The sequence below is a fragment of the Amblyraja radiata genome, chromosome 5 (assembly GCF_010909765.2).
Source record: "Amblyraja radiata isolate CabotCenter1 chromosome 5, sAmbRad1.1.pri, whole genome shotgun sequence".
Lineage (NCBI taxonomy): Eukaryota > Metazoa > Chordata > Chondrichthyes > Rajiformes > Rajidae > Amblyraja > Amblyraja radiata.
The window spans coordinates 90366198-90389910 of record NC_045960.1 but is presented as its reverse complement, the minus strand read 5'-3'; the positions used below and the strand labels follow the sequence as shown (position 1 = coordinate 90389910).

The 23713-nt window shown below is 45.2% G+C and overlaps 1 protein-coding gene across 1 annotated transcript in view; it reads right to left on the bottom strand.

The window, feature by feature from the left end:
* The window catches only part of kcnq5 (potassium voltage-gated channel subfamily Q member 5), a 53219-nt gene that overhangs the window by 3233 nt on the left and 26273 nt on the right, over positions 1-23713 (bottom strand). Inside the window, exons 5-12 of the mRNA XM_033022083.1 lie at positions 22444-22569; positions 20201-20311; positions 16087-16182; positions 10375-10472; positions 7895-7921; positions 2318-2541; positions 1143-1248; positions 291-422 (exon numbers count right to left, since the gene is read on the bottom strand). Coding sequence (XP_032877974.1) covers positions 291-422; positions 1143-1248; positions 2318-2541; positions 7895-7921; positions 10375-10472; positions 16087-16182; positions 20201-20311; positions 22444-22569 — 920 coding nt within the window. The remainder of the gene's footprint in view (positions 1-290; positions 423-1142; positions 1249-2317; positions 2542-7894; positions 7922-10374; positions 10473-16086; positions 16183-20200; positions 20312-22443; positions 22570-23713) is intronic.

Sequence of the window (23713 nt, the reverse complement as noted above, 5' to 3'; positions counted from 1 at the left end):
CATTTACTGTCTATTTTAGGCTAATGATGATGTCCAAATAATGGCATGGGACCTTCAATGGATACTTAAGAGGGTAGAACACACTTCAGTTTAACATTGCAACTGGAAGTCAGGAACTCTAATGGGAAGTCCATATTGCACTGGGATTGTTAATCCAAATTACTGAACTCAGATCCAAAAAAAAGGATGAGAAATCCCAATCTTCCCATTGAAATACAAGAATGCTATCATATGAACCATTAAATGCCAACTAAATCTGGACTAAGTGGAACTTTGGAAGCCTCGCTCACCGTGACTGCAGACTCTTAATCCTACTGAGCATGTCCAAATGTCCAGACGAATATTGCTCAATCACATCCTTCACATCGTATGGCCGTAGAGTCTCTTTGAACTTTTTTTTTGCAACGTGGAACTTCATAAACCTGCAACACACCAGGGTAATTGCGCCAGTCATCTGTATTCTGACTGGGAGGTAATTGAGTCATACATAAAGTGTAGTTATCCATCGATTCCCCACCATACTTCATCCCTCATCATCTAGCCTTGGATCACATTGCGAGTGGGGATCTAGATCCAATTTGTCTTCTGGCATTCTGCAAAACTCAAGCTGTTTATTTTAAATCAACTCAATTTTAACCTATGACTTAATGTCAAAGGGGTATTGAATTGTGATTGCTTAATTGATTGACCCATTGAAAGATTCAGTGTGAGTTAAAAAATCTCATTATAGAACAGGGAAAATGTAGCAGTCCTGAATCCAGCACTACACTGGATTTAACAATAATTGATGGTTGACAAAGTACAGGTCAGTTTCCATCAATTAGCCAACCATTATAGGGTGGCAAAAAAAATAAATAGTAGAGGAGTGCTTTGTGACATAGATAGTTTCTGAAAGCCATGGAACGAGGATCCAAGATGGCGCCCAACCCAGACGACTCTTTGTGTGCTGGTCACAGAGGTGGATTTATAACCACGCAACTCTGGTTGCTGAGGCACTCCACACCAATCTAAAGAAGGCAATGTTATCCCCATTCTTTTACGGTCTCCTCTCACTGAATTTATATTACTGTCAATACCCATCAGAGCATATTTAAGCGCATTGATCATTGCAAAGACCATATCAAGCTCCTGTAAAACTGCACCTGATGGCCCTAATTACAGTCTTGAAGACGGGTGTAAGCTCCTTCACTGAGAGCTCAGCGTGACCTCCCCTTTCATCAAAGCCTTCATCTGGAGCCATGACAGCATCTGTGGAATAATTCAACAAACGTTTATTTTCCGCTGCATAATCTTTGAATAGAGCAGACAAATAACTCAACAATATTGAATTTCTCCTATCTGCTAAACTGAATATTCAAGGTCTAAAACATTTCCCAAGGACAAATTCATTCACCATGAAGCTGAGAGTTAAACACAAGGCCCTCAGAAGGTGCTATTAAATCTGATCAACATCATCCTCAAAGTCACTGGGACATCTCCCCTGCACCACCAGGCATGGAAGGGGAAGCGGAAGTGGTCTGTGAAATGATGACAGTCTCTCAACTTCCTTTTACTTCTCCTGACATTCACTCAGGCAACTCTTCCAAAAACTTGAATTCAACCTTCCACTCTACTTCCTAACATCGGACCTCTTCTCCAACCGCCCCCCCCCCCCCCCCCCCCCCTAATTTTGCCTACAACTTGCCTTTGTTCCCACAATGCATTAATGCAATGTCTACGAGATCCTGATTTGTGACCCAGGAATATTTGAGACCCGAGTTAGGAAGATTTGGAAGATACCAGTTCTGCAGGTGTCACCATCTCGTGTCCCTTCCATATGTTTGTCATGTCTCTCCCTGGCTCCCCGAGGGTTTCTCCAATAGTCCCAAGAATCTTCTTCAGTGTTGCAGGATGATCCTTCTAGTGTTCCAGAAGATCTCTCCCAATGTCCTACACTGTACTTCCCAGTGCCCTAGACTATATTTTCCATTGTCCCATAGGGATCTTCTGCTGACGACAATATCTCGCCCAGTACCTCAGGAAGGTTATTAGTTTGATTAATAAGGGTGTCAGGGGTTATGGGGTGAAGGCAGGAGAATGGGGTTGAGAGGGAGAGAGAGATCAGCCATGATTGAATGGCGGAGTGGACTTGATGGGCCGAATGACCTTATTCTGCCCATAGAACCTATGAATTTGTGAAGTGTCTCTGAATGCCCCCAAATCGTCTCTCCCTATTACCCGGGGTCTTTTTCTCCCCCTCGCATCTGGGCCTCTCTTCCTGACCTGATGCGACTCCCACTGCCCCAGAGTTTCTCTACGAGTGCAGTCACTCTCTCACCGTCTGTTGTGCCGCGTGCCTGACCGGCCTTATATCGCAGTGAAGGTTGCAGTCGAGTCCGGTCATTGAAGCTCCAGCTCTTCTGCATCTTGGTGGGACTGGTCTCTGCGGCGAGGTCGTTGCCGGGTGACGGGCGGTCGGCACCTAGCGAGGCTTGCCTACCTTTCACCCCTTGACCCCTGGGGCTGGCCATTCGCACCCGATCCTTAAAACTTAATTTGTGGCTAAACATTGAGAGATGGGAAAGAGACTGTCTTGTATTATTCCTGGAATACAATCAGATCCACTTTGCCCCAGAGCCACACTCTGCAGGCTGTTCAACTCTCGGTAGTGCAATTCATTCAAACGAAGGTTTCCCATTGCACAAGTCACGGAGCAATGCAAGACGTTGAGAGAAGTAGTAGAGGCACTGAGTTGAAGGAGGGGATTGAGACAGAGAGTGAATATGTGAATAGACAGAGCCGGAGTAATGAGGGAAAGTACAGGATTAGTGATGCGGAGTAAAGGAGGAAAATACAGCAGAAGGAAACAAAAGTGACAGAGTGCCTAGTCCAGTATAGCAGATATGATGTATTTAACCCCTTCAAGCTATTACCATACAGGGAACCTACATTTATTCCCGTAACTGCATTTTCCAATGGGAAACATGGAAAATAGGTGCAGGAGTAGGCCATTCGGCCCTTTGAGCCAGCACCGCCATTCAATATGATCATGGCTGATCATCAAAATCAGTACTCCGTTCCTACTTTCTCCCCATATTCCTTGATTCCGTTAGCCCCAAGAGCCCTATCTGACTCTCTCTTGAATATATCAAGAAGAAAGGCAAAGCGTCGCCACTTGTTTGCCTGACTTCCCATCAGCTTCTCAACATGCTGGGCTCTCTGCTGAACTCAGCGGAGCTTCCCAAAGTCATATGACAGTGGACGGCCTGGCCTGCGAGACTGCTGGCTTGAGTGAGCACAACTGGAGTGAGGGAGAGAGGAGAGGCGTGGTGTGGTGAGGGTGGATGCCAAGAGTGCTGGACTGGTGCTTAAACTACGAGCACCTTCCTGAGGTTTGGCTGAGGTTACATGAGGAACTCTAGTTGTGCTCCATTCTTTGGATGTACCAAGATGCCCTTTGCCCCACCAGTATCTTTCTCAGTCCAGAGGGAAGCGCTGTTGGCTTAAGGGAGTTTGTATGCTGTTTAGAAATAATCTGTGGTCGGTGAGCAACATGTTTATGCTCCACACAGGACATCTGTTCAAACACAAACAAAGTAACATCCCTAATAATTCACATTGCCTTCCGTTTGATGATGGTAAAAGGTACATTCTAAGGTTACATTAATTGGACGGCTTGCCGAGACATGACTTCCAGCCCGGCTGAGAAGCAGCCACTAAAGTGAGTAGTTGGCAGGCTTGGTCACCGCCTCTGTTCTCCAGTGTGGACTGGTACTATCACACCCAGCTTCTTCCAGTCCACCTCCAGCCTCATCCTTCCAGCCTTCATCAGAGCTTCCTATAGATGCCCAAAGTCTCCCCCAGCCTTCTCCAATATCTCCAGTGAAACGGGTCTACTAACTACAGGGAGAACCCTTGTGCTCCCCAGCGCCCTTCCGAGGAATGTACTGGTGGAGATAATGTACATGCAATAGCACCCTGCTGACTGCTTAACATCTCACCAGTCAGTGGAGGATCTGCTGCATTGCTTTCAAGGTTCCTGATCAACGAGGCTGAACAGGCACGATGTGTTAATTTATCCAATATTTCAAGGCACGTACAAGCTACAATATAAAGGATGGTGGAGTTGGCTACAGAACACAAGGCGGTCAAACGTGGACTGCATATGCTCCAAGATGCTCAGTTAAGGGACACACATGCGTACATGTACAGTATCTACTGCTGTATTTATGCTTTCAGTCTGCTCTGCTAATTCTCTCACGGCATACAGTACCTTGTCCCTTACTAATCATGGTTGGTACATTCTTATCCAAATCATTGATATAAACAACAAACGCCATGAGCTCAACACCAATACCTGTGGCATACTTGCAGTCACACACAGCCTTCCACACACAACCTGCTTCCTTCCATAAAGCCAATTCTGTATCCATGTAGCTAGCTCTACCTGGTTCTCATGCGATCTGTCCTTCCAGAGCAGCCTACCATGCAGAACCTAATCAAAGGTCTTGCAGAGGTCCATATAGCCATCATCCATGGTTTTGCCCTCATCAACCTTTTTGATTGCTTCTTCAAAAAACTCAAATTAAATTTGTAAGACTTGATCTCCCACATACAAAACAATGCTGACTATCCGTAATAATTCCCTGTAATAATTTTTAATCAGCCTCTTTCTTTCTGTCAGTTTCTTAATTGTATTTTCTCACTTTTGCTTTCCGTTTCCAGCATATGTGCGTATATTTTAAGATGCTGCCTTGAGGTGGAGCTGCCCCTTGCGCCCCTCCCTTCTTTTAACTAGATTAATGTTAACCTTTATGTTTGCCTTCTTTGGAAGATTCCACATTTCAATAATCAAACTATTTGCATCACTGGTTTACAAGGATTTACAGAAGATTTATTTACGAGGATGTTGCCAGGACCCGAGGGCCTGAGCTATGGGGAGAGGCTGTATCGATTGGGTCTATTCCTTGGAGCACAGGAGGACGAGGGGTGATTTTATAGAGGTGTATAAAATCATGAGAGGAATAAATTGGGTAGATGCACATAATCTCTTGCCAAGAGTAGGTGAATAGAGGACCAGAGGACATAGGTTGAAGGTGAAGGGGAAAAGATTTAATAGGAATCTGAGATGTAATGTTTTCACACAAAAGGTGGTGGGTGTATGGAACAAGCTGCCAGAAGAGGCAGTTGAGGCTGAGACTATCCCAACATTTATGAAACATTTAGACAGTTACATGGACAGGACAGGTTTAGATGGATATGGACCAAATGCAAGTATGTGGAATTCATGTAGATGGGACATGTTGGCCGGTGTGGGCAAGTTGGGCCGAAGGGCCTGTTTCCACACTGTAAGACTCAATGACTCTATGGTTGTGTGTAACCATTAAGATGTGAGAGATGATTGGAAAAAGGTGTTTAACCCAATACCCTGCCAATGGTCAAAGATACAACGTAAAGTAGAGAAAGAGTTAGAAAGCTGCAGGTGAGTCACTCCAGGTACCAGGGAATAGTTATACCATGCCTTGTGAAATGAGTTAAATAGCAAATTGCCACTGATTAAGTAGGCATGATCACATAGATGATCACATCAAATAGTGCAGTTAAATCAACAAGTTAAAGCACTTTGGAGTTTTAGTTTTTCAAAGCCCTTCAAACTTGTTTAGAGCAAGGAGATCAAATACCAAGCAGCAATGAAGAGCCCAGACTGAGGATTACTTTGGGAAGAATCACAGGGAAAGTCAGAAGAGATGTTTGGATGCAGTGTTATTAGAAAGGGAAGGACATAACCATGAGGATAAGACTACAACATCAATTAAAGAGGAATTGGGCAACTACTGAACAACGTCTGATGGAGATCTGCCAAGTGTTTTCTGTTCCACAAGGCCCCTATTGTGCAACATTACAGATGACAAATCCTCGACCTGTCTGCTTCTCGTGAGCAATCAGCGTGAATCAAATGACAGAAGTTTCATGCCAAATGCAACACTTTGCGAGCATGCAGAATGCACAAAAGTCAAGTTGAGGAGTGCAGTTAAACTCTCACATTCTCTTGCCGGCAGCCAATGTGTGAACATCCTCTGCAGTTAGTGAACAGTTCCCAGTGAGAGATTCAGCCCCACCTAACGGGGCAACATTTCACTGTCAATGGTGAAAGATTTGCTTTTCATGACACCCACATTTGCCCACAAACATTCGTTGAGGTTTTGACTTGTTAATCATTTCAGTAATACACTATTTAAAGTTTTAAAAAAAAGATTACAAATCTCCAATAATAATGGAATCTGAAAGAAAAATTAGACTCCACAGTAGTTAATAATAATTTTCAACACAGGAGAAATTGTCAGGATATCACATAGTTAAAAACATAAAATAAAAATATATATACACAGAAACTAGCCCTAACTTCTTCTGGTGAGCTTCCAGTTTACTGTGCAAGGGCATTAGGGTTTTATGTACTGTACATTTTAATGTCAGCATGTTAACATGGAAGACTGGGACACAAAGGCAACAAAGCTCTGATTCCACATTTATCTGCCCATGTGTGCTTCATGGCTCAGCTGGTCGATTCACACTCGGAATTGCGAGCGCTAACTGCTAACTCTTGCATAAAATCCGAGCAATGGGATTCATGGAAGGACCTGTGTGGGTTTCAAGAGTCATTGCAGGAACCCTACCGAGCACTGTTCACATAACTGGAAGAGCCTCTTGTCCCATGTCTGCATTGAGGAGATTTCGAGTACCGAGGACCATGCTGAGAAAAGGCAGTGACCAAAGTCCATCCCAGCTATTCAGGATCTGCAGGCAGCAAGCAATAGTGGGGGAAAGGAGGAGGTAGGAAAGGAAGGGATGGGGAGGAGAGAGAGTGGAAGAAGAGTGGGGGAATGGAAAGCCGAGGGGAGGAAGGAGAAGGAGGGAAGGCAGAGCAAACAGTTAGAGGACAGGTAGTTGTATTTAAAGCCCCTTCAAGAGGTCAGGAGAGGATGAATGAGCATGCAACTGCTGTTAGTGGCATTCCCAAAGACCATGTGAGCAGATACTGGATACCTATATTTCCGGGAGGTGTATATCCTGAAGAGCCTCTGTTTATTATTAAATGGCTTACTGGGAAGTGAGGGGAGATAGAGGAGCATTTTAAAAACTGACCGATGCACCAAACAGTTTGAGCAATCATGTCCCAACAATAACCCTTTCTTCTTCCATCTACCACTTTTCACCGATAACCTTGTATTATTAAACAGTGGTTAAGTAATAATGCGAAGGAAGGGCTACTCTCAATGATGTGGATCCATGACCTCGTATCACGACAGACTATTCCTAGCATGAGGGATTATTTTCCTGTTGGCATATCAGCTCTTGCTGAAGATGCGGTGGTGAGCTTTCCAAAGTGACCACGTGGCTGACTACAAAAGGATGATTCATCATAAGGAGCTGCAGAACACAGGACAATTTGTGAGGTGGGTGATGCGGAATTATGGCCAACACTTGGGCCTTGGCTGTGGGCTTCAGTGCAGTGGTAGCCCCTGGACAGAGGGCACCCAGTGACAGCCACCAAGTCTCCATGCCCTGTGTCCGTGAATCACTGTGTGAGGCCAGGACCATTCCCTTCACACCAGCACATGGAAACCCGGCCACATTCTCTCCTTGCATGTACCAGCGGGCGAACTAGTCACTGGACCAGATCAATTGAAAAGTGGATTAGGCAACAGGCATCTTTTCAGTAAGCTAGCTGGATAAAGAAAGAGCAAAGGTAGGGGGAGTGGTGGACGACAGCTTCATCTTCCTGGCTTATCGCATCACCCTGTGTCTTTAACGAGGAACTACACTAATTTCCAGTGAGATATAAAGAGCTGAGAACCTGAATATAAACAGTGAATGTCTTGCACAGTTTCCCGCTATTTGGTAAGAGGGAACAAACCTGGCGACAGTCTCTCCTTGGTCTTTTCTTCAGGGTTAGTTGGTAAAAGGAAACAGAGTCAGACAGAAAGTGATAAAAAGAAACAATCATTGAACAATTCCACGCACTGTAAAGCCGTCACAACCACCAGCCTCCCAGCTCACACCAGGAAAGTATCGCACTTGTCAAACCCACTTGCAGAAGCTGGGGCGGGTTAAGCAGTGGTCCATCCATACCAGCAGTGGAGAACGGAGAGTCAGAGTTAAGCCCAGCAGCCAACACAGGAGCCAAAGCGGGAGGCACTCCAGGAAGCAAAGGTGGTGCTCAGCATGTTGAAGGGTAGAGGGTGCATGCTCTAATGCTGCACTCCTGGGGGGAGCTGTGTAACCCCATTACTTTCAGCCTTCACCTCCCTCTTCCTCTACCTTACGCCTCTCCCTCCTATCCACCCCTTCTTCATCTGCTTGCCCTTCTCTTTTCTCTCTCTAATTTGTATTTTCCCTATATATGTATGTGTGTGTGTGTGTGAGTGTGTGTATGCACGTGTGTGTATGTGCATGTGTGTATGTGAGTGTGCATGTTTGTGTAATGGTATGCATGTGAGTGTGTGTGTGTGCTTGTGAGTGTGTATGCATGTTTGTGTGTGAGTGTGTGTATTTGTGTGTGTGCATATGTATGTGTCTCGGCATGTGTGAGTGTGCGTGTGTTCATGTTTGTGTACGTGCGTGATTCTATGTGTGTGTGCATGAGTATGTATATGCGTGAGTTTCTTAATGTGTGTGAGTTTGTGTGTATAAATAGGATAGACTCCCTCCCCAGAGTGCAGATATTGCCAGAAAAGCTCTTAACTATCATCTTAAACGTGTGCCATGCATGTGAAATGAAAGAGAAATGGTGTTGACAGGATCCAGTTCTCCCTCTCCTCTGGCTGCCAACATGTGCAGAGTTATGTCATGATATTTGAACCATTTACTCATCAAAGGACAGATTAAGTTCATACAAAACTGTCACAAAGCAGGCGACTGATCGCTGGTGCTTCAAATGCTCCTGGAGTAGGATTAGAGAGCTCTCTCTCTTAAGGGGCTGTCCCACTGCGGCAACCTAATTGGCGAGTTTAGAAGCGTTTAGGAGAGCTTGAAAAAATGTCATGTTGAAGACCTCCTTCGACTATGTAGAGGACCTCCTTCGACTATGTTGAAGACTAGCTTCGACTAGCTTCGACGAGCTACGACTAACTTCGGGAAAATTGGACACCGAATAGTGGAGAGTGAAGACGACCTCCTTCAATCTCCTTCGACCTCCCTTCAACTATGATGAAGACTATCTACGACTACCTTCAACTACCCTCAACTACCCTCGATTACCTATGACTAACATGCCGACCTACTACGACCTACTATGACTAAACCTACGAGTAAAAAAGTATCGATTTTTTCCATTGCGACCTTTTTTTTTCTCTCGGGCATTTTTCAGCACGTTGAAAAATACGCTGCGACCTAGCTGAGGCCTCGAGTACACGGGGACTACTCTCGAGCACGAAGGAGAGTCACAAAGACCTCCTACGACCTCGTGTCGACCATACTGTGAGTATGAGTCGAGGGCAAACTCGCCAGAACTCGCGGATTAGGTCGCCCAAGTGGGACAGCCCCTTTACTCTCTCTATTTTACCCCATCAAAAACTCCAGGGACCAGTAAAGTGCATTGAATCCCACAAACCTCTGGCTAAGCACTTGATTATAATTGTCCATTCAGAATGGAGTGGGCTGGATAATGGCATATGTGCATCGTGCCGAAACATTGTGGACAACAGAAGTTGTGCCTGAAATGCACAGAAGACCAAATCTATCATTTATTTTTGATGAGAATCGGTTCAAATTCTAATTGGTACTTTTTAAGGATTTAAAACAAAATCTAATAAAAACAGAAAATGCTGGAAACACTCAGCAGAGGAGGCAGCAATTGTGTGAAGAGAAACAGAGGTAATATTTCTGGTTTGAGACCCTTCATCAAAGAAATGTTCACCCCGTTTCTCTCTCCAAACATGCTGACTGTCCTGCCGGATGTTTGCAGCAATAACAGTTTTCATAAGTTCACAAGTTAAAGAATCAGAATTAGGCCGTTTGGCCCATCAAGTCAACTCTGCCATTAAAACGTGGCTGATCTATCTTTCCCCCCCTCAACCGGATTCTCCTGCCTTCTCCCATAACCCCTGACACCCCCTTTTTATTTCTCATTCCCAAGATTTGCAGTGTTTTTGTTTGATTTTGGTTTAAAAAGTCTTAGGATTTGAAAATAAATATTTTGCACGTATCCCTTTTAACTCTGCTTGTCTGGCAGGCAGTGGGTTTTCCCGGGCAGGGGTGACTGGATCCTACCAATGATTGCTCGGACAGCTGCAGCTTCACAGAAACACATGGAATCAGCCTCAAGAAGCAAGGGATAGCCACAAGCCGGGAGACGGACGCCAACATAACAACATCAGCTGCCAGTTTTGTACCTACTTTGCACGGCTGCAGATATGCAAGGCGTTCAAATGTGGCTTCCAGGTTGCTATAGAAACCGAGTTCTCATCATCAGCAGCATAACTATGCCACACATACTACGTGCAGATGTTTACATACAGAGAAAATAAACAAGGCCAGGAAGGAGGGGGAAAACGAGGGGTAGAAAGTAAAACAAAAATGGAAAAGAAAAGCAGATTAGTGAAAGCAATCCCAATGATTGGTGCATTCATGATCAAAGCACTTGATACATGCCTGAGTGGAGACAGGATACTCTCATAGAATCGCCAGGTGGCCCCCAGGTAAGTCCGACTCCCGTCGGTGGAGTAAAACCGCCAAGCAGCCTTGGGTCAAAGGGCGAAGATGTTCGGGGTAGGAAGAAGGCACAAAAGAAAATCAGCAAGTCAAACAGGCCAAAAAGAGTGGTGGCTAAAAAAAAATCACAAGACAATCCCTGGAAGAACTGGTTTCAGATCTGGTGTTTTCATAAATGGGAATGGTAGCAGAAGAGAATTCACTCTCACACTTTAACTTGTCCCAGTGTGCTACTAAATATTGTCAAATTATCTTTTAATTCAAATACTACAACAACTGAGCAATAAATAAATCAAGTTGCACTGCAAATACAAATACTTTTCTTTTCTGTGTTAAACAAGTATTTTTAAGAGGTGTTAGCTCACATAGAGTCACAGATACATACAGCATAGAAGCAGGCCCTGTGACCCAACTCGTCCATGCCGACCAGGATGCCCCATCTAAGCGAATTCCATTTGCCTGATTTGGCCCATAACCTTCTAGACCTATCCTTTCCATGTACCTGACCGAATGTCTTAAATGTTAACTGTACGTGGTTCAACTACATTCTCTGGCAGCTAATTCCATATCCCACCTATTAAATCTTTCCCCTCTCATTTTAAACCTCTGCCCACTAGTTCTGGATTCCCCTAGCCTGGGAAAAAGACTCTGTGCATTCACCCTATCTATTCCCCTCATGATTTTGTACACCATTATAAGGTCACCACTCAGCCTTCCACACTCCAAGCAATAAAGTCGTAGCCTGTCCATCTCTCCCTATATCTTAGGCCCTCAAGTCCTGGCAGCATCCTTATAAATCTTCCAGCTTAATAGCATATTTTCCAGAGCCAGATGAACAAAACTGATCACAATACTCCAACGGCGGCTTCACCAATGTATTGTACAACTGTAACATAATGTCCCATCTTCTATACTCAAGTTAGACACAAAATGCTGGGACAGGCAGCATCTCTGGAGAGAAGGAAGGATGATTTTGGGTCGAGGCCCTTCTTGATGCCCAGCACAGAAAGGTCTTCCTTCACTGACCCTGCTAATGCTCTTCTTAACACTTAACACTCAAATGGTCCTCTCCCATTAGAATCAAGTGATTTATATTGGGGACAATTTTTAGAGAGATAATGTTCCGTGGATACAAGTTCGTACATTATATGAGAAGAATGAGGCCACTTGGCCCATCGAGTCTGCTCCGCTCCTCAATCATGCCTGATCTAATCCCATTTTCCTGCCTTCTCCCCATAACCCTTGACACCCGTTCTATTCAAGAATGTGTCTATCTCTGCCTTAAAAATATCCACTGACGGCCTCCACAGCACTCTGTGGCAATGAATTCCACAGATTAACACCCTCTGACTAAAGAAGTTCCACCTCACCTCCTTTCTAAAAGAGCGCTCTTTAATTCTGAGGCTATGACCTCTGGTCCTAGACTCTCCAACCAGTGAAAACATCCTTTTCACATCCACCCTATCGATGCCCTTCATTATTCTGTAAGTTTCAATGAGGTCCCCCCTCAATCTTCTAAACTCCAGTAAGTAGAGGCCCAGCAATACACTTTCTGAGTTTAAATAAGCTATGCCCAGTGGTGAATAGCACTGATTAAGAAAGGGTATGTGGATGTTGTTATCATGGTCACAGTTTAAGGATAAGGGGGAAGTCTTTTAGGACCGAGATGAGAAAAACATTTTTCACACAGAGAGTGGCGAATCTGTGGAACTCTCTGCCACAGAAAGTAGTTGAGGCCAGTTCATTTGTTATATTTAAGAGGGAGTTAGATGTGGCCTTTGTGGCTAAAGGGATCAGGGGGTATGGAGAGAAGGCAGGTACAGGATACTGAGTTGGATGATCAGCCATGATCATATTGAATGGCGGTGCAGGCTCGAAGGGCCGAATGGCCTACTCCTGCACCTATTGTCTATGTTTCTATGAAGTTAATTAATGATCACTGGGGAGTATTAGGAAAGATTACTGCCAAGCAAGCATCTGTGAAGGGATAGGAGGAAATCTCTATAGAGAGCTGCGAATTGCCACTAACATCCCAGACAGGAATTAACATAAGTCATGCAGTTATGAATTGTAAGAAAATGATTTAAATTGTAAAAAAAAAAGACTTGTCGAATTGCGTTTGTTGTGATCTTTTGCTGTGGAGAACACTGGGACAGGAAGCCAATCAGGTCCTCAGGACAGAAGAAGGGTCTCAACCCGAAACGCCACCCATTCCTTCTCTCCAGAGTTGCTGCCTGTCCCGCTGAGTTAATCCAGCATTTTGTGTCTATCCTCAGGCCAGTCTTGCAGCTATTCTCCTTTACCCATTTTCTCCCTTAATTGCCCTGCTGCCCTAAGGCAACTTCATTATGACAGCTTCCTCGATTTCCACCATTCACTCACTGTGTGTGGGGCAGCATCTTCCGAACTGCCTGGTTGTAATTGACTCCGCTCCAGGGGAAATGCTTGTTCTCCATCTACCCGGCCAAATCTCCTAATCACCCTTAACACTGCAATCAGATCTCCCTTTAATCTTCTATACTCGAGGGCAAACAAGCTTAGCCCAAGAAACATGCCCTTTCTTTTTAATCAATTTCCTCCCCGGCAGTGAAAGATGATCCTCACTGATGCTCCCTGCTGTTCACCCCGGACACATGGCGCTCCGTTCTGCAACAACGTAAATTAAAACGGGACACCGTGTCGCTGTTGAGGCGGGTGTTTCACGTTGGAATGCTGGGGAAAGCTCAAGTTCGTGCAGGAATGCTCTGAAGTCTGAGTTTCACACTTGGCAGCTTCCACCGACCGGCCACCAGTCACTACTTTCAACTCACTGAAGAGGGATTTTTAAAGATTAGCATCTGAAGAATGGGTCATTGTATTCCAAAGGGTCTATGGAAGGATTGGAGAAAGCCTCTGTCGATACATAAGGTCATTGAAACATAGAAACATAGAAAATAGGTGCAGGAGTAGGCCATTCGGCCCTTCGAGCCTGCACCGCCATTCAATATGATCATGGCTGATCATCCAACTCAGTATCCTGTACCTGCCTTCTCTACATACCCCCTGATCGCTTTAGCCACAAGGGCCACATCTAACTCCCTCTTAAATATAGCCAATGAACTGGCCTCAACTACCTTCTGTGGCAGAGAATTCCACAGATTCACCACTCTCTGTGTGAAAATGTTTTTCTCATCTCGGTCCTAAAAGACTTCCCCCTTATCCTTAAACTGTGACACCTTGTTCTGGACTTCCCCAACTTGGGAACAATTTTCCTGCATCTAGCCTGTCCAACCCCTTAAGAATTTTGTAAGTTTCTATAAGATCCCCTCTCAATCCTCTAAATTCTAGCGAGTACAAGCCGAGTCTATCCAGTCTTTCTTCATATGAAAGTCCTGCCATCCCAGGTCATAAGTGATAGGAGCAGAATTAGGCCATTAGGCCCATCAAGTCTACTCCGCCATGAATCATGGCTGATCTACCGCTCCCTCCTAACCCCATTCTCCTGCCTTCTCGCCATAACCCGACACCCGTACTAATCAAGAATCTATCTATCTCTGCCTTAAAAATATCCACTGACTTGGCCTCCACAGCCTTCTGTGACAATGTATTAACTGCCTTCCACCACCAAAGTTTAACCCACAAGTTATTCCCTTTATCATGTATCTGTACAGTGCACGGCTCGATTGTAATCATGTAGTCTTTCTGTTGACTAGTTAGCACGCAACAAAAGCTTTTCACTGTACCTCAGTACACGTGACAATAAACTAAACTAAACTAAAAATGAAACTAGAGTTCTGTTAGAAGTAAGTTGATTAAATGAGAAAGAATAATTCATTGTCGGAATACTCTCATGAAGGTACTGTGTTTATTAAGTCATGAAGATAAGTGCTTTCATGAATTTAAACTTCATATGAATATCAGGGTGAGTGAATATGAAAATCCTAATGACCAAAATGTTCTGGAAATTGTGCCACTTTAATCACACAATCATCAATAACAAAAATAATAATGTCTGATTTGTATATTTAATATAATTCTTGACTGTGGGGTGCTTTAAACGTACCTTGTTTCTCTTGCATCCAACTTAGAAATGGTTGTGCTTACACTTAGTTCTATAGCCTAGCATAGTTGCAGATAATATTTGCTTTGGAGTCTTGAACCTGGAAAGATTACTCTAGGTTTCATTTTACCTCTGTCTTGCCTGAGTCCTGGTGTGTTAGTAACTTAAGAGTTTAATGATTATTTTATGGCACTTATTACCCATCCGAAAATCTCCTTCAAGAACGTAGCATTGAACAGTAAGTCTCCCAGTGAAGGTACTCCCCTTTTATTGCTTGTGATTGGAATTATCACCAAACTATGCAATCATCACCAAACATTTCCACTCCTGACCTCATGATGGAGGGAATACGATTGATGAAGCAGCTGAAGATGGTTGAGGCTCACACATAGCCGTGAGGAAGTCCTACAGTGTTGTCCTAAGACTGAGGTGGTCGGTCTTAAACAACCAAATCCATTTTTGTTTCTGCTTGGTATGTATTTTGCCAGTGAGGAATATTTTCTCTCAGGTTTGTCGGGGCCCCTTGATGTCAATGACAGCCTTTCCTCACCTCAGCTTTATAATCAATTGCTTGTTCGCATTTGGAACAGAGATGTGATGAGATCTGCAACTGGGTGGTCCAGGTGCGACCCAAACTAAATATCTATACGTGGGTAACTCTAAGTGAGTAATATGTTTTGAGTCACTGTACATGAGCACTGCTCTCAGTCACTGTGCATGAGTCATTGTATATGTTATTGCATGTGACTCAAAGAACGTGACTCAATAAACATGACTCACTGTTGTTAACTCAGTCCAAGGGTCCTTATATCACCCTGCCTTGCTGTAGTGTTGCAGATTTGTTTTCTATTAGTCCTTGATCCTTCACCATTGGGAACTATTCAATGAATCAAATCTGTCACAGAGGCACCAGACTTCTTTAAGAAATACGAATGCCTTTGCAGAGATATCTTTAGTTTTTTTATTAGTGTTGGTCCTACCTGAATGGAATGACATCCCCAACACCACTCACATGCGAAAAACATGGAACTGCAGATGCTGGTTTACAAAAACCCCCACAAAGTGCTGGGGTAACTCAGTGGGTCAGCCAGCATCTCTGGAGAACATGGAGAGCTGACGCTTTGGGTCGGGACCCTCCTTCAGACTCTCCAATGCTGCAATGTGGACCATAATGGACTGACATCCACAACACCACTCCTGTGTTGCAGTGTGGATTAGTATTGGACCTACCTGAATGGACAAATGCCTCCAACACCACGCCCATGCTGCAGTGTGGTTCAGTATTAGACCTACCTGAATGGACAAACGTCCCCAACACCACTCCCCAACACTTCAGTGTTGATCAGTACTGGACCCACCTGGATGAGGCTTGCAGCAGGATGCCTCCTCTTCTCAAAATGTTTCTGCCGGTGTTGTTCTTGAACTTTTAAGGCAAACCCTGAGCCAAGAATGCCCTGTGATAAAGGTCATGAAAGCACGTCAGTTTCACCTGCTCCAACTGGTTACATGCCCACACAAGTTGCTGGGAGGGTTGTTTCCCGATTCTTGCCCCCCTCAGCTACTTAAGCGCATGCATACCTACCCATTCTATTCCTGCAACATTTTAAGACAGACCCATTGTTTTGCTCCATAATTTGCATTGTCGAATGAAAAAGTTTGTTTTGTTCATCCCTTATTTTATTATGTAATTATATCCCTCATTATATCTCTCATGAACGCTCAAAATCCCAAGTAAGGTATGACGCTCAACACAACACCCGGTGCTCGAACTGAGGGTCGAAATAAACTTTTCATGCTCACTGCTAAAAGTATTAGTTTACCGTTTAGTGCCAGAGTCATGCAGTCATAGTCACAGAGAGGTACAGAATTTAGCAAGCAAGCAAGCAAGTAAACATATTACAGGAATTGCCTGGGCATCTTACCAACAACTCAGCAGTCCTGAGCTACTATCTACTTCATTGCAGACCCTCGAACTATCTTTGATCGGACTTTAACTTGCACTAAATGTTATTTGTTATTCCCTTTATCATGTATCTGTAGACTGTGGATGGCTCGATTGTAATGTATTGTATTCCCATTGACTGGTTAGCACGCAACAAAACCTTTTCATTGTACTTTGATACACGTGACTCTAAATTAAACTAAATTAAACAAAACAAAGCTAAACTAAAATGTTAGAGACCCGTACATTTTCTCATTAATCATAGCAAGGTGAATATATGGAAAGTGGTGAAAATTAGTTTGGCTCACTAAAAAAAATCACTCAAATGGCTTTCCAAGCAGATTCCCTGGGCAGTTCTGGGACTATGTGTGGTTATCTGGCCTGTCCTAGGGTATAACCTCTCCATGGGCCATTCCTGAGGGACTAGCTGTCTACCTGCTAGAGGCTAACACTGCCCGTGAGTGACTCCCACCCTGAAGTGGTCTCAGTCATCCCAGGGGTGTGAAGCTATGACTGCTGCAAACAGAACAGGGACCTGACAACTCTTCTTGCCTCGCTTCTTCCAATACTTAATGCCCGAAGCCACTCTGAGTGCCGGGAGGCAGAGTATTTGTTGAGCTCATTGTGCTGCTTCGAGCCGAGCCGATGGGAGCAGTTTCACTGATGGGCAGCCTGTGTAAAGGCAGGTCCTTGCCTCAGTGAGCGGAGCAGTGCTTGGCTTGTAACCTCACAGGAATCATTGGGCTGAAGAGTCTAATTCTCTTTCTATGTCTTATAATCTTATGATCGCATGATCTTAATTTGTATTTTTATATGCGACACAGCACGTAACATAATCTTTGGCAATACTGTCTCCATTAAAAATCCGTGCCAGTCTCCAGCATTTAGTTTTAAATAAGCAGAGGGACACCGTTAAGTTTTAAAGACGTACAACAATTACCACTGGTGATTATCATCCTCCAATTAGTTATGAAACAGCAAACTCACACTCTGAGAAAGCACTCTGTTGGTTTAGATATGAACCAGATCACATCAGCTCATTAATCACCTTGTTTTCAAATCGCCCCATGTCATTACCACTCCATATCTCGAACCCCCTATCCCACCTCAACCCTCCCAGCTCTCCGCATTCTGCCCGCTTCCTTTGACCCATCACTGCTGTGTGTCGGCTTTAGAATTCCCTTCCCACGCTACACTCCTACGTTCCTCCTCAAAGATGCACCTAATCTTTGTCCATGTTTTGGGGGAGCTGCCCTGATACCCCCTAATGTAACTCACCTTTTCTCTGATTTACATTGGGATGATGTTGTTACGTTAACTTTCTGTGTTAAATATCTAGACTGAACTGTCATAGAAACATAGAAACATAGAAAAAAGTTGCAGGAGGAGGCCATTCGGCCCTTCGAGCCAGCACCGCCATTCATTGTGATCATGGCTGATCGTCCCCTATCAATAACCCGTGCCTGCCTTCTCCCCATATCCCTTGACTCCACTAGCCCCTAGAGCTCTATCTAACTCTCTCTTAAATCCATCCAGTGATTTGGCCTCCACTGCCCTCTGTGGCAGGGAATTCCATAAATTCACAACTCTCTGGGTGAAAATGTTTTTTCTCATCTCAGTCTTAAATGACCTCCCCTTTATTCTAAGACTGTGGCCCCTGGTTCTGGACTCGCCGAACATTGGGAACATTTTTCCTGCATCTAGCTTGTCCAGTCCTTTTATAATTTTATATGTTTCTATAAGATGACCCCTCATCCCTCTAAACTCCAGTTAATACAAGCTTAGTCTTTTCAATCTTTCCTCATATGACAGTCCCGCCACCAACTAGAGAATGTTCCTGGCCTCCCATCTACCCCACTGGAGACCTTCAAGCTATCTTTAATCAGGCTTTACTAGACTTTATCTTGCACTAAACATTATTCCCTTTATCCTGTATCTGTACACTGTGGACGGCTTGATTGATCCACGACTTGTGGACGACTCGATGATCACACTGAATGGCGGTGCTGGCTCGAAGGGCCGAATGGCCTACTCCTGCACCTATTGTTTATTGTAATCTGATGTATAGTATATTCACTGACTGGATGGCACGTAACAAAATAGCTTTTCACTGAACCTCAGTACATGTGACAATAATAATCTAAATTAAACTGTTTCTGTGCAAGGCCATTCCCATTCCTATTTCCCTGGAAGGATTGTGCTGAGGATGAACATATCCAAGTGTGTCCCCATCTCGGTTAAAACAGTCATGGTCTCAACACCATCTTCAGGCTCTTTATAGTCTAATGACGCTTCTTATTACCGGTGAGAATGTGTCGTTGTACAATAGGAGAAATTATTCCTTGTATTTAGCAACTTTAGCAGATATAGTCGGGACAATTAGAATCGCAGTAATTATCTGGGGTCAGGTTTATTTAAAAAATACTTTAAAACTCAATTTCACCATTAAAGGTCCCTTGACGGAACAATAAGAGAACAGCCCTTTGAGACTCTTCTGCAAATTAGTTCAGAGCAGATCTACTTCTTCAGCACAATCACCCGTCTTATCCCATGTCCTTCCATCCTCTTGCCTTCCAAGAGTTGATCTACCAATTACTTTCAGCGATGTTTTCTTTCGAGGCTTCAAATGGGGATTTGCAGCGTTTGTTGTAGCTTTGGGTGTGGAATATGCACTACTTTCTCCAAAGAAGAACGGAGGACATCATTAGAGAATGGACTCTTAAAACCATTGAAAGTTCCTGGAAGTTTTGTTATCTTCATAACTTTCCTTGATTGATGAACAAATAACTATCATTTGAAATGAGATATAAACTTCCTTTTAAGAATAAAACAATCTACTGTTAAAAAAAATAAAATAAAAATAAAGAGTTGATCGATTTCGAAAGCTCAGAATGATAGCGGGATCCATATCCTTTTGGGGAGAGAGGTCCACCTCCTGTAATTGAAGCCATTACCGAGCTACAACTAACTCAGTTTCACTCTGCCGTGTGCTGGCTGACATGTGTGGAACATTTCCAACCGTTTACGTTCATTTCCACTACTTCCTGTGTGAAGCGGCAACACCTTTAATTGCTTTGATTCTAATTTCAATGCCACGTCCTGTTAATCTACACTATCTCGACGGCCTTACCATCTGGGCTGAGAGTTTTTGTACCTGCCCTCTTTTCACACTTCTCTGTTCATCTTAACTAACTCCTCAGTTAGAGCACTCCTGTGTTCTGGGGGTCTACATACGAGTTCATGAGAACACCTCATAATTTAACCCGTTGCACCCTGATTCTGGAGTCTGCACCGCTGATCACTCCGGACATTATGTCCCTCTTGATGCGGCCAGCAAACGGTTAAAGGAAGCTGCCTTCATACGTTGATGGCAGCTTCTGCTGCTCTTTGACTACAACCCATCTGGAGGTGGCGAGGTCACCAACTCATTCTGAAATGCAGCCACTTCAGCACCACAGTGGAGTGGCTGTGCCCCAGTTTCACCCTTCCCCCCCCGTCGTATTATGCTCGATCCAACCTCTGGTAATTACCGCTGGAAGTGCGAAGAATGAGATCCCAAGGAGGGCAAATCCCGCCGACAGCAGCCTCCCCAACCAGGTGGTGGGAGTCTTGTCCCCATATCCAATGGTCGTCAGTGTAATCTGGAGGGAGAGACAATGATCACATGTCAGAGACACAGGACACTGCAGGTGCTGGAATCGTGAGCAAGAAACAAAGCGCTGGAGGGACTCAGCGGGTCAGGCAGCATCTGTGGAGAAAAATGGACAGACGACGTTGTGGGCTGTGACCCTTCTTCAGGCTCATGGAATAGGAGGGAGATAGCTGGTAGAGAAAGGTGAGTTTAGTTTGGTTTACAGATACATCATGGAAACAGACCCTTCGGCCCACTGAGTCCATGTCAACCGTCGATCTCACATTCTATCGTGTCCCCCATTCTCTTCCACTCCCTACACACTAACACACTAAGAGTCAATTTTCAGAGACCAATTAGCCTACAAACCCGCACGTCTTTGGGATGTGGGAAGAAACTGGAGCACCTGGAGGAAAGCAATGTGGTCACAGGGTGAACGTGCAAACTCCACACAGCCAACACCCAAGGTCAGGATCGAACCTGGGTCTCTGGCGCTTTGAGCTGCTGGCTCTACCCGCTGCGCCACCTTGCCACCCTAAGGGGAAGGAGGGGGGGGGGGGGAATCTTTGTTTATTGTAGCATTGAGGCTGTGAGTGGATAAGTTCCCAGCTGCTGCCACTGGCCTTGGATGATACTGGGACTGCAGAGGGGCTTCTGTGGGGACCAGGCACACTAATACCACAACACACCCATTCACCCAGCCTCCCAGTTTATGGCAGGAACCCCAGTGGTCAGTCTGCTAGCTGACTAACCCTAGCTTTGCAAAACACACCCCGGAGTTTCTGACAGGGTTGGAGTATCAAGAACAGAAAGCACGGACCGTGTTTTGCTACACAAGGATCACACAGAGTTGATGCAATGGGAGCAGACAGTGAAGATCTGCTTAGCCTGGAGTTCCTACGGCCCACATGTTGTAGGACTGGATACTCACACAGAGGCACAAGAGACTGCAGATGCCGGAATCTGGAGTGGAAAACAAACTGCAGGAGGATCAGGCAGCATCCGTGGAGGCACAGGCAGAGGGATGGTCGAAGTATTGGATTGACACCGTGCTTCAGGGTCACCCACGGCCTCCAGTGGTGCTACCTGATCTGCTAAGGTCCTCCAGCAGTTCGATAGATACACACACTGAACTACTAGTGTCAGGGGTTTAAGAAGGAACTGCAGATGCTGGAAAATCGACGGTACACAAAAATGCTGGAGAAACTCAGCAGGTGCAGCAGCATCTATGGAGCGAAGGAAATAGGCAACGTTTTGGGCTGAAACCCTTCTTCAGGGGTTTGTTCAGTGTTCCAGATCGAATGAGCCTCGACCCGAAATGTCACCTATTTCATTTCTCCGGAGATGCTGTCTGACCCGCTGAGTTGCTCCAGCTTTTTGTGTCTATCTCTTTCCCTACCTGGAACAGAAGGCAGTGCAGCAACATCAAATGCAGTGACATTGAACGGGAGTCACTCCCTTAAAACTGCCCTGCTGCAAAATGAATTATCATCACAACAGCAGGGTGGGAGAGAGAGTTGGGGCAGTCGGGATGGATCCTGATTGTAAATTGGGGGATGCAACATCTACAGTTTCCCATCAGCTGAGGTTGGCTGGTCCTGTATTCTCTGCTCGTCGAAGGACCTGGGGTTTCTGAAGAAGGGTCTTGACCCGAAATGTCACCCATTCCTTCTCTCCAGAGCCTGTCCCGCTGAGTTACTCCAGCGTTTTGTGTCTATCTTCTGTGATCATTTCAAAATTGGTTTCTACTACGTTGCATTCTCGTAAGAAGCCTTTGAAAATTTGACATATATCGATAGAGATTTATCCCGTGGAGTCCAAAATTGCCTTATCTGAAAAATTCATGCATTATTTCTCGAGTTATTAATCAAAAGGTTAAAAAATCTGAAATAACTTAGAAAATAAAACCGCCTGGCTTTGGCTGATGCCGTGATGACATCACAATGGGTATGCACGCTGTGTTCCACGCGCTGCGAGTGATGTCACCCAGCCGCCCGACCCGCTCCCCTCCTCTCCCCCCTCCTCCTCTCTTCTCCCCCCTCCTCTTCTTCTCCGCCACTTCCTCCTCACCCCCACCCAACTCCTCTCCCCCCCCAGTCAGACCAGTGAAGACCAGTCAGCACGGCAAAAGGCTGAACTCACCGTGCCCCACCACAAAGCATCTGCATACGTGGCAAACTGCACATTGGAATCCTTCTCTACCAAGTAGACGAGGAACGAGGAGAAGATGAGCACCAGGAAGCCGATGTACCAGGCCGTGATCAGCTCCTGCAGGGAGGGAAGGGAACACAGTGTCAGTGTCTCCAGGGCTTGTCGACAGCACGGGGTCCAGGAGCCAGCACCAAGTACAAGGAGATCTGCAACAATCCAGCAACCTCATAATCCCATTAAGGGTTAAGGTGTAATACGTGGCCACAAAGCCTGCGGTGGTGTTAGGTGGACAAAGGAGGTTCTGAATATTAGGTATAGATCCTGACAGAAGGAATGAGCAATGATGCTTAGGCTTCGTGTGTCTAGCGGTGTGGTTGTGGGACATGGCTTTCTGATAGAAAGGATCTAATACCTTTTATCGGACAGGTAAACTAAACTAAACTCAAAGTCAAAACCCGGAGGCATAAATTTAAAGTAACTAGTGGAAAGGTTAGAGGGGAGATGATGAATAAAACTGGGGATCAGCAACTCTCTGCCTGAAGACAGCAGAAACTCTCACCACATTTAAACCGTCTTTAGTCTTAGTTTAGTTTAGTGATACAGTGCGGAAATGGGCCCTTCGTCCCACCGAGTCCACTCCGGCCGGCGATCCCCGCACATTAACACTGTCCCACACACACTAAGGACAATTTCCATTTCTACCAAACCAATTAACCTACAAACCTGTACGTCTTTGGAGTGTGGGTGGAAACCGAAGATCTCAGAGAAAACCCACGCGGTCACGGGGAGAAAGTACAGACTCCGTACAGACAGCGCCCTTAGTCGGGATCGAACCAGGGCCTCTGGTGCAGCCAGGCAGCAGCTCTGCAGCTACGCCACCATGCCGCCCATTGATTGGAATCTGTAGTAGAAAACAAACTGCAGGAGGATCGGGCAGCATCCATGAAGGTAGAGGCGGAGGGATGGTCGAAGTTTGGATTGACACCCTGCATCAGGGTTATCCATGGCCTCCAGAGGTGCTGCCTGATCTGCTGAGGTCCTCCAGCAGCTTGAACCTCACACTGAACCACCAATAGGTGTGAGCTGCAGAGCTACGGACCCAGTGACGGAAGGTGGAATTTGGTTGGGGGGCTTCATTTCAACCAGCAAGGACACATTGGGGCCGAGTCATACAACAATCCAATGGCCCCGTGCTTATCAGAGTGCTTGATGATTCTACTTCACGATGCATTCACTGTGTGTGCGTGTGTGTATATGTTAA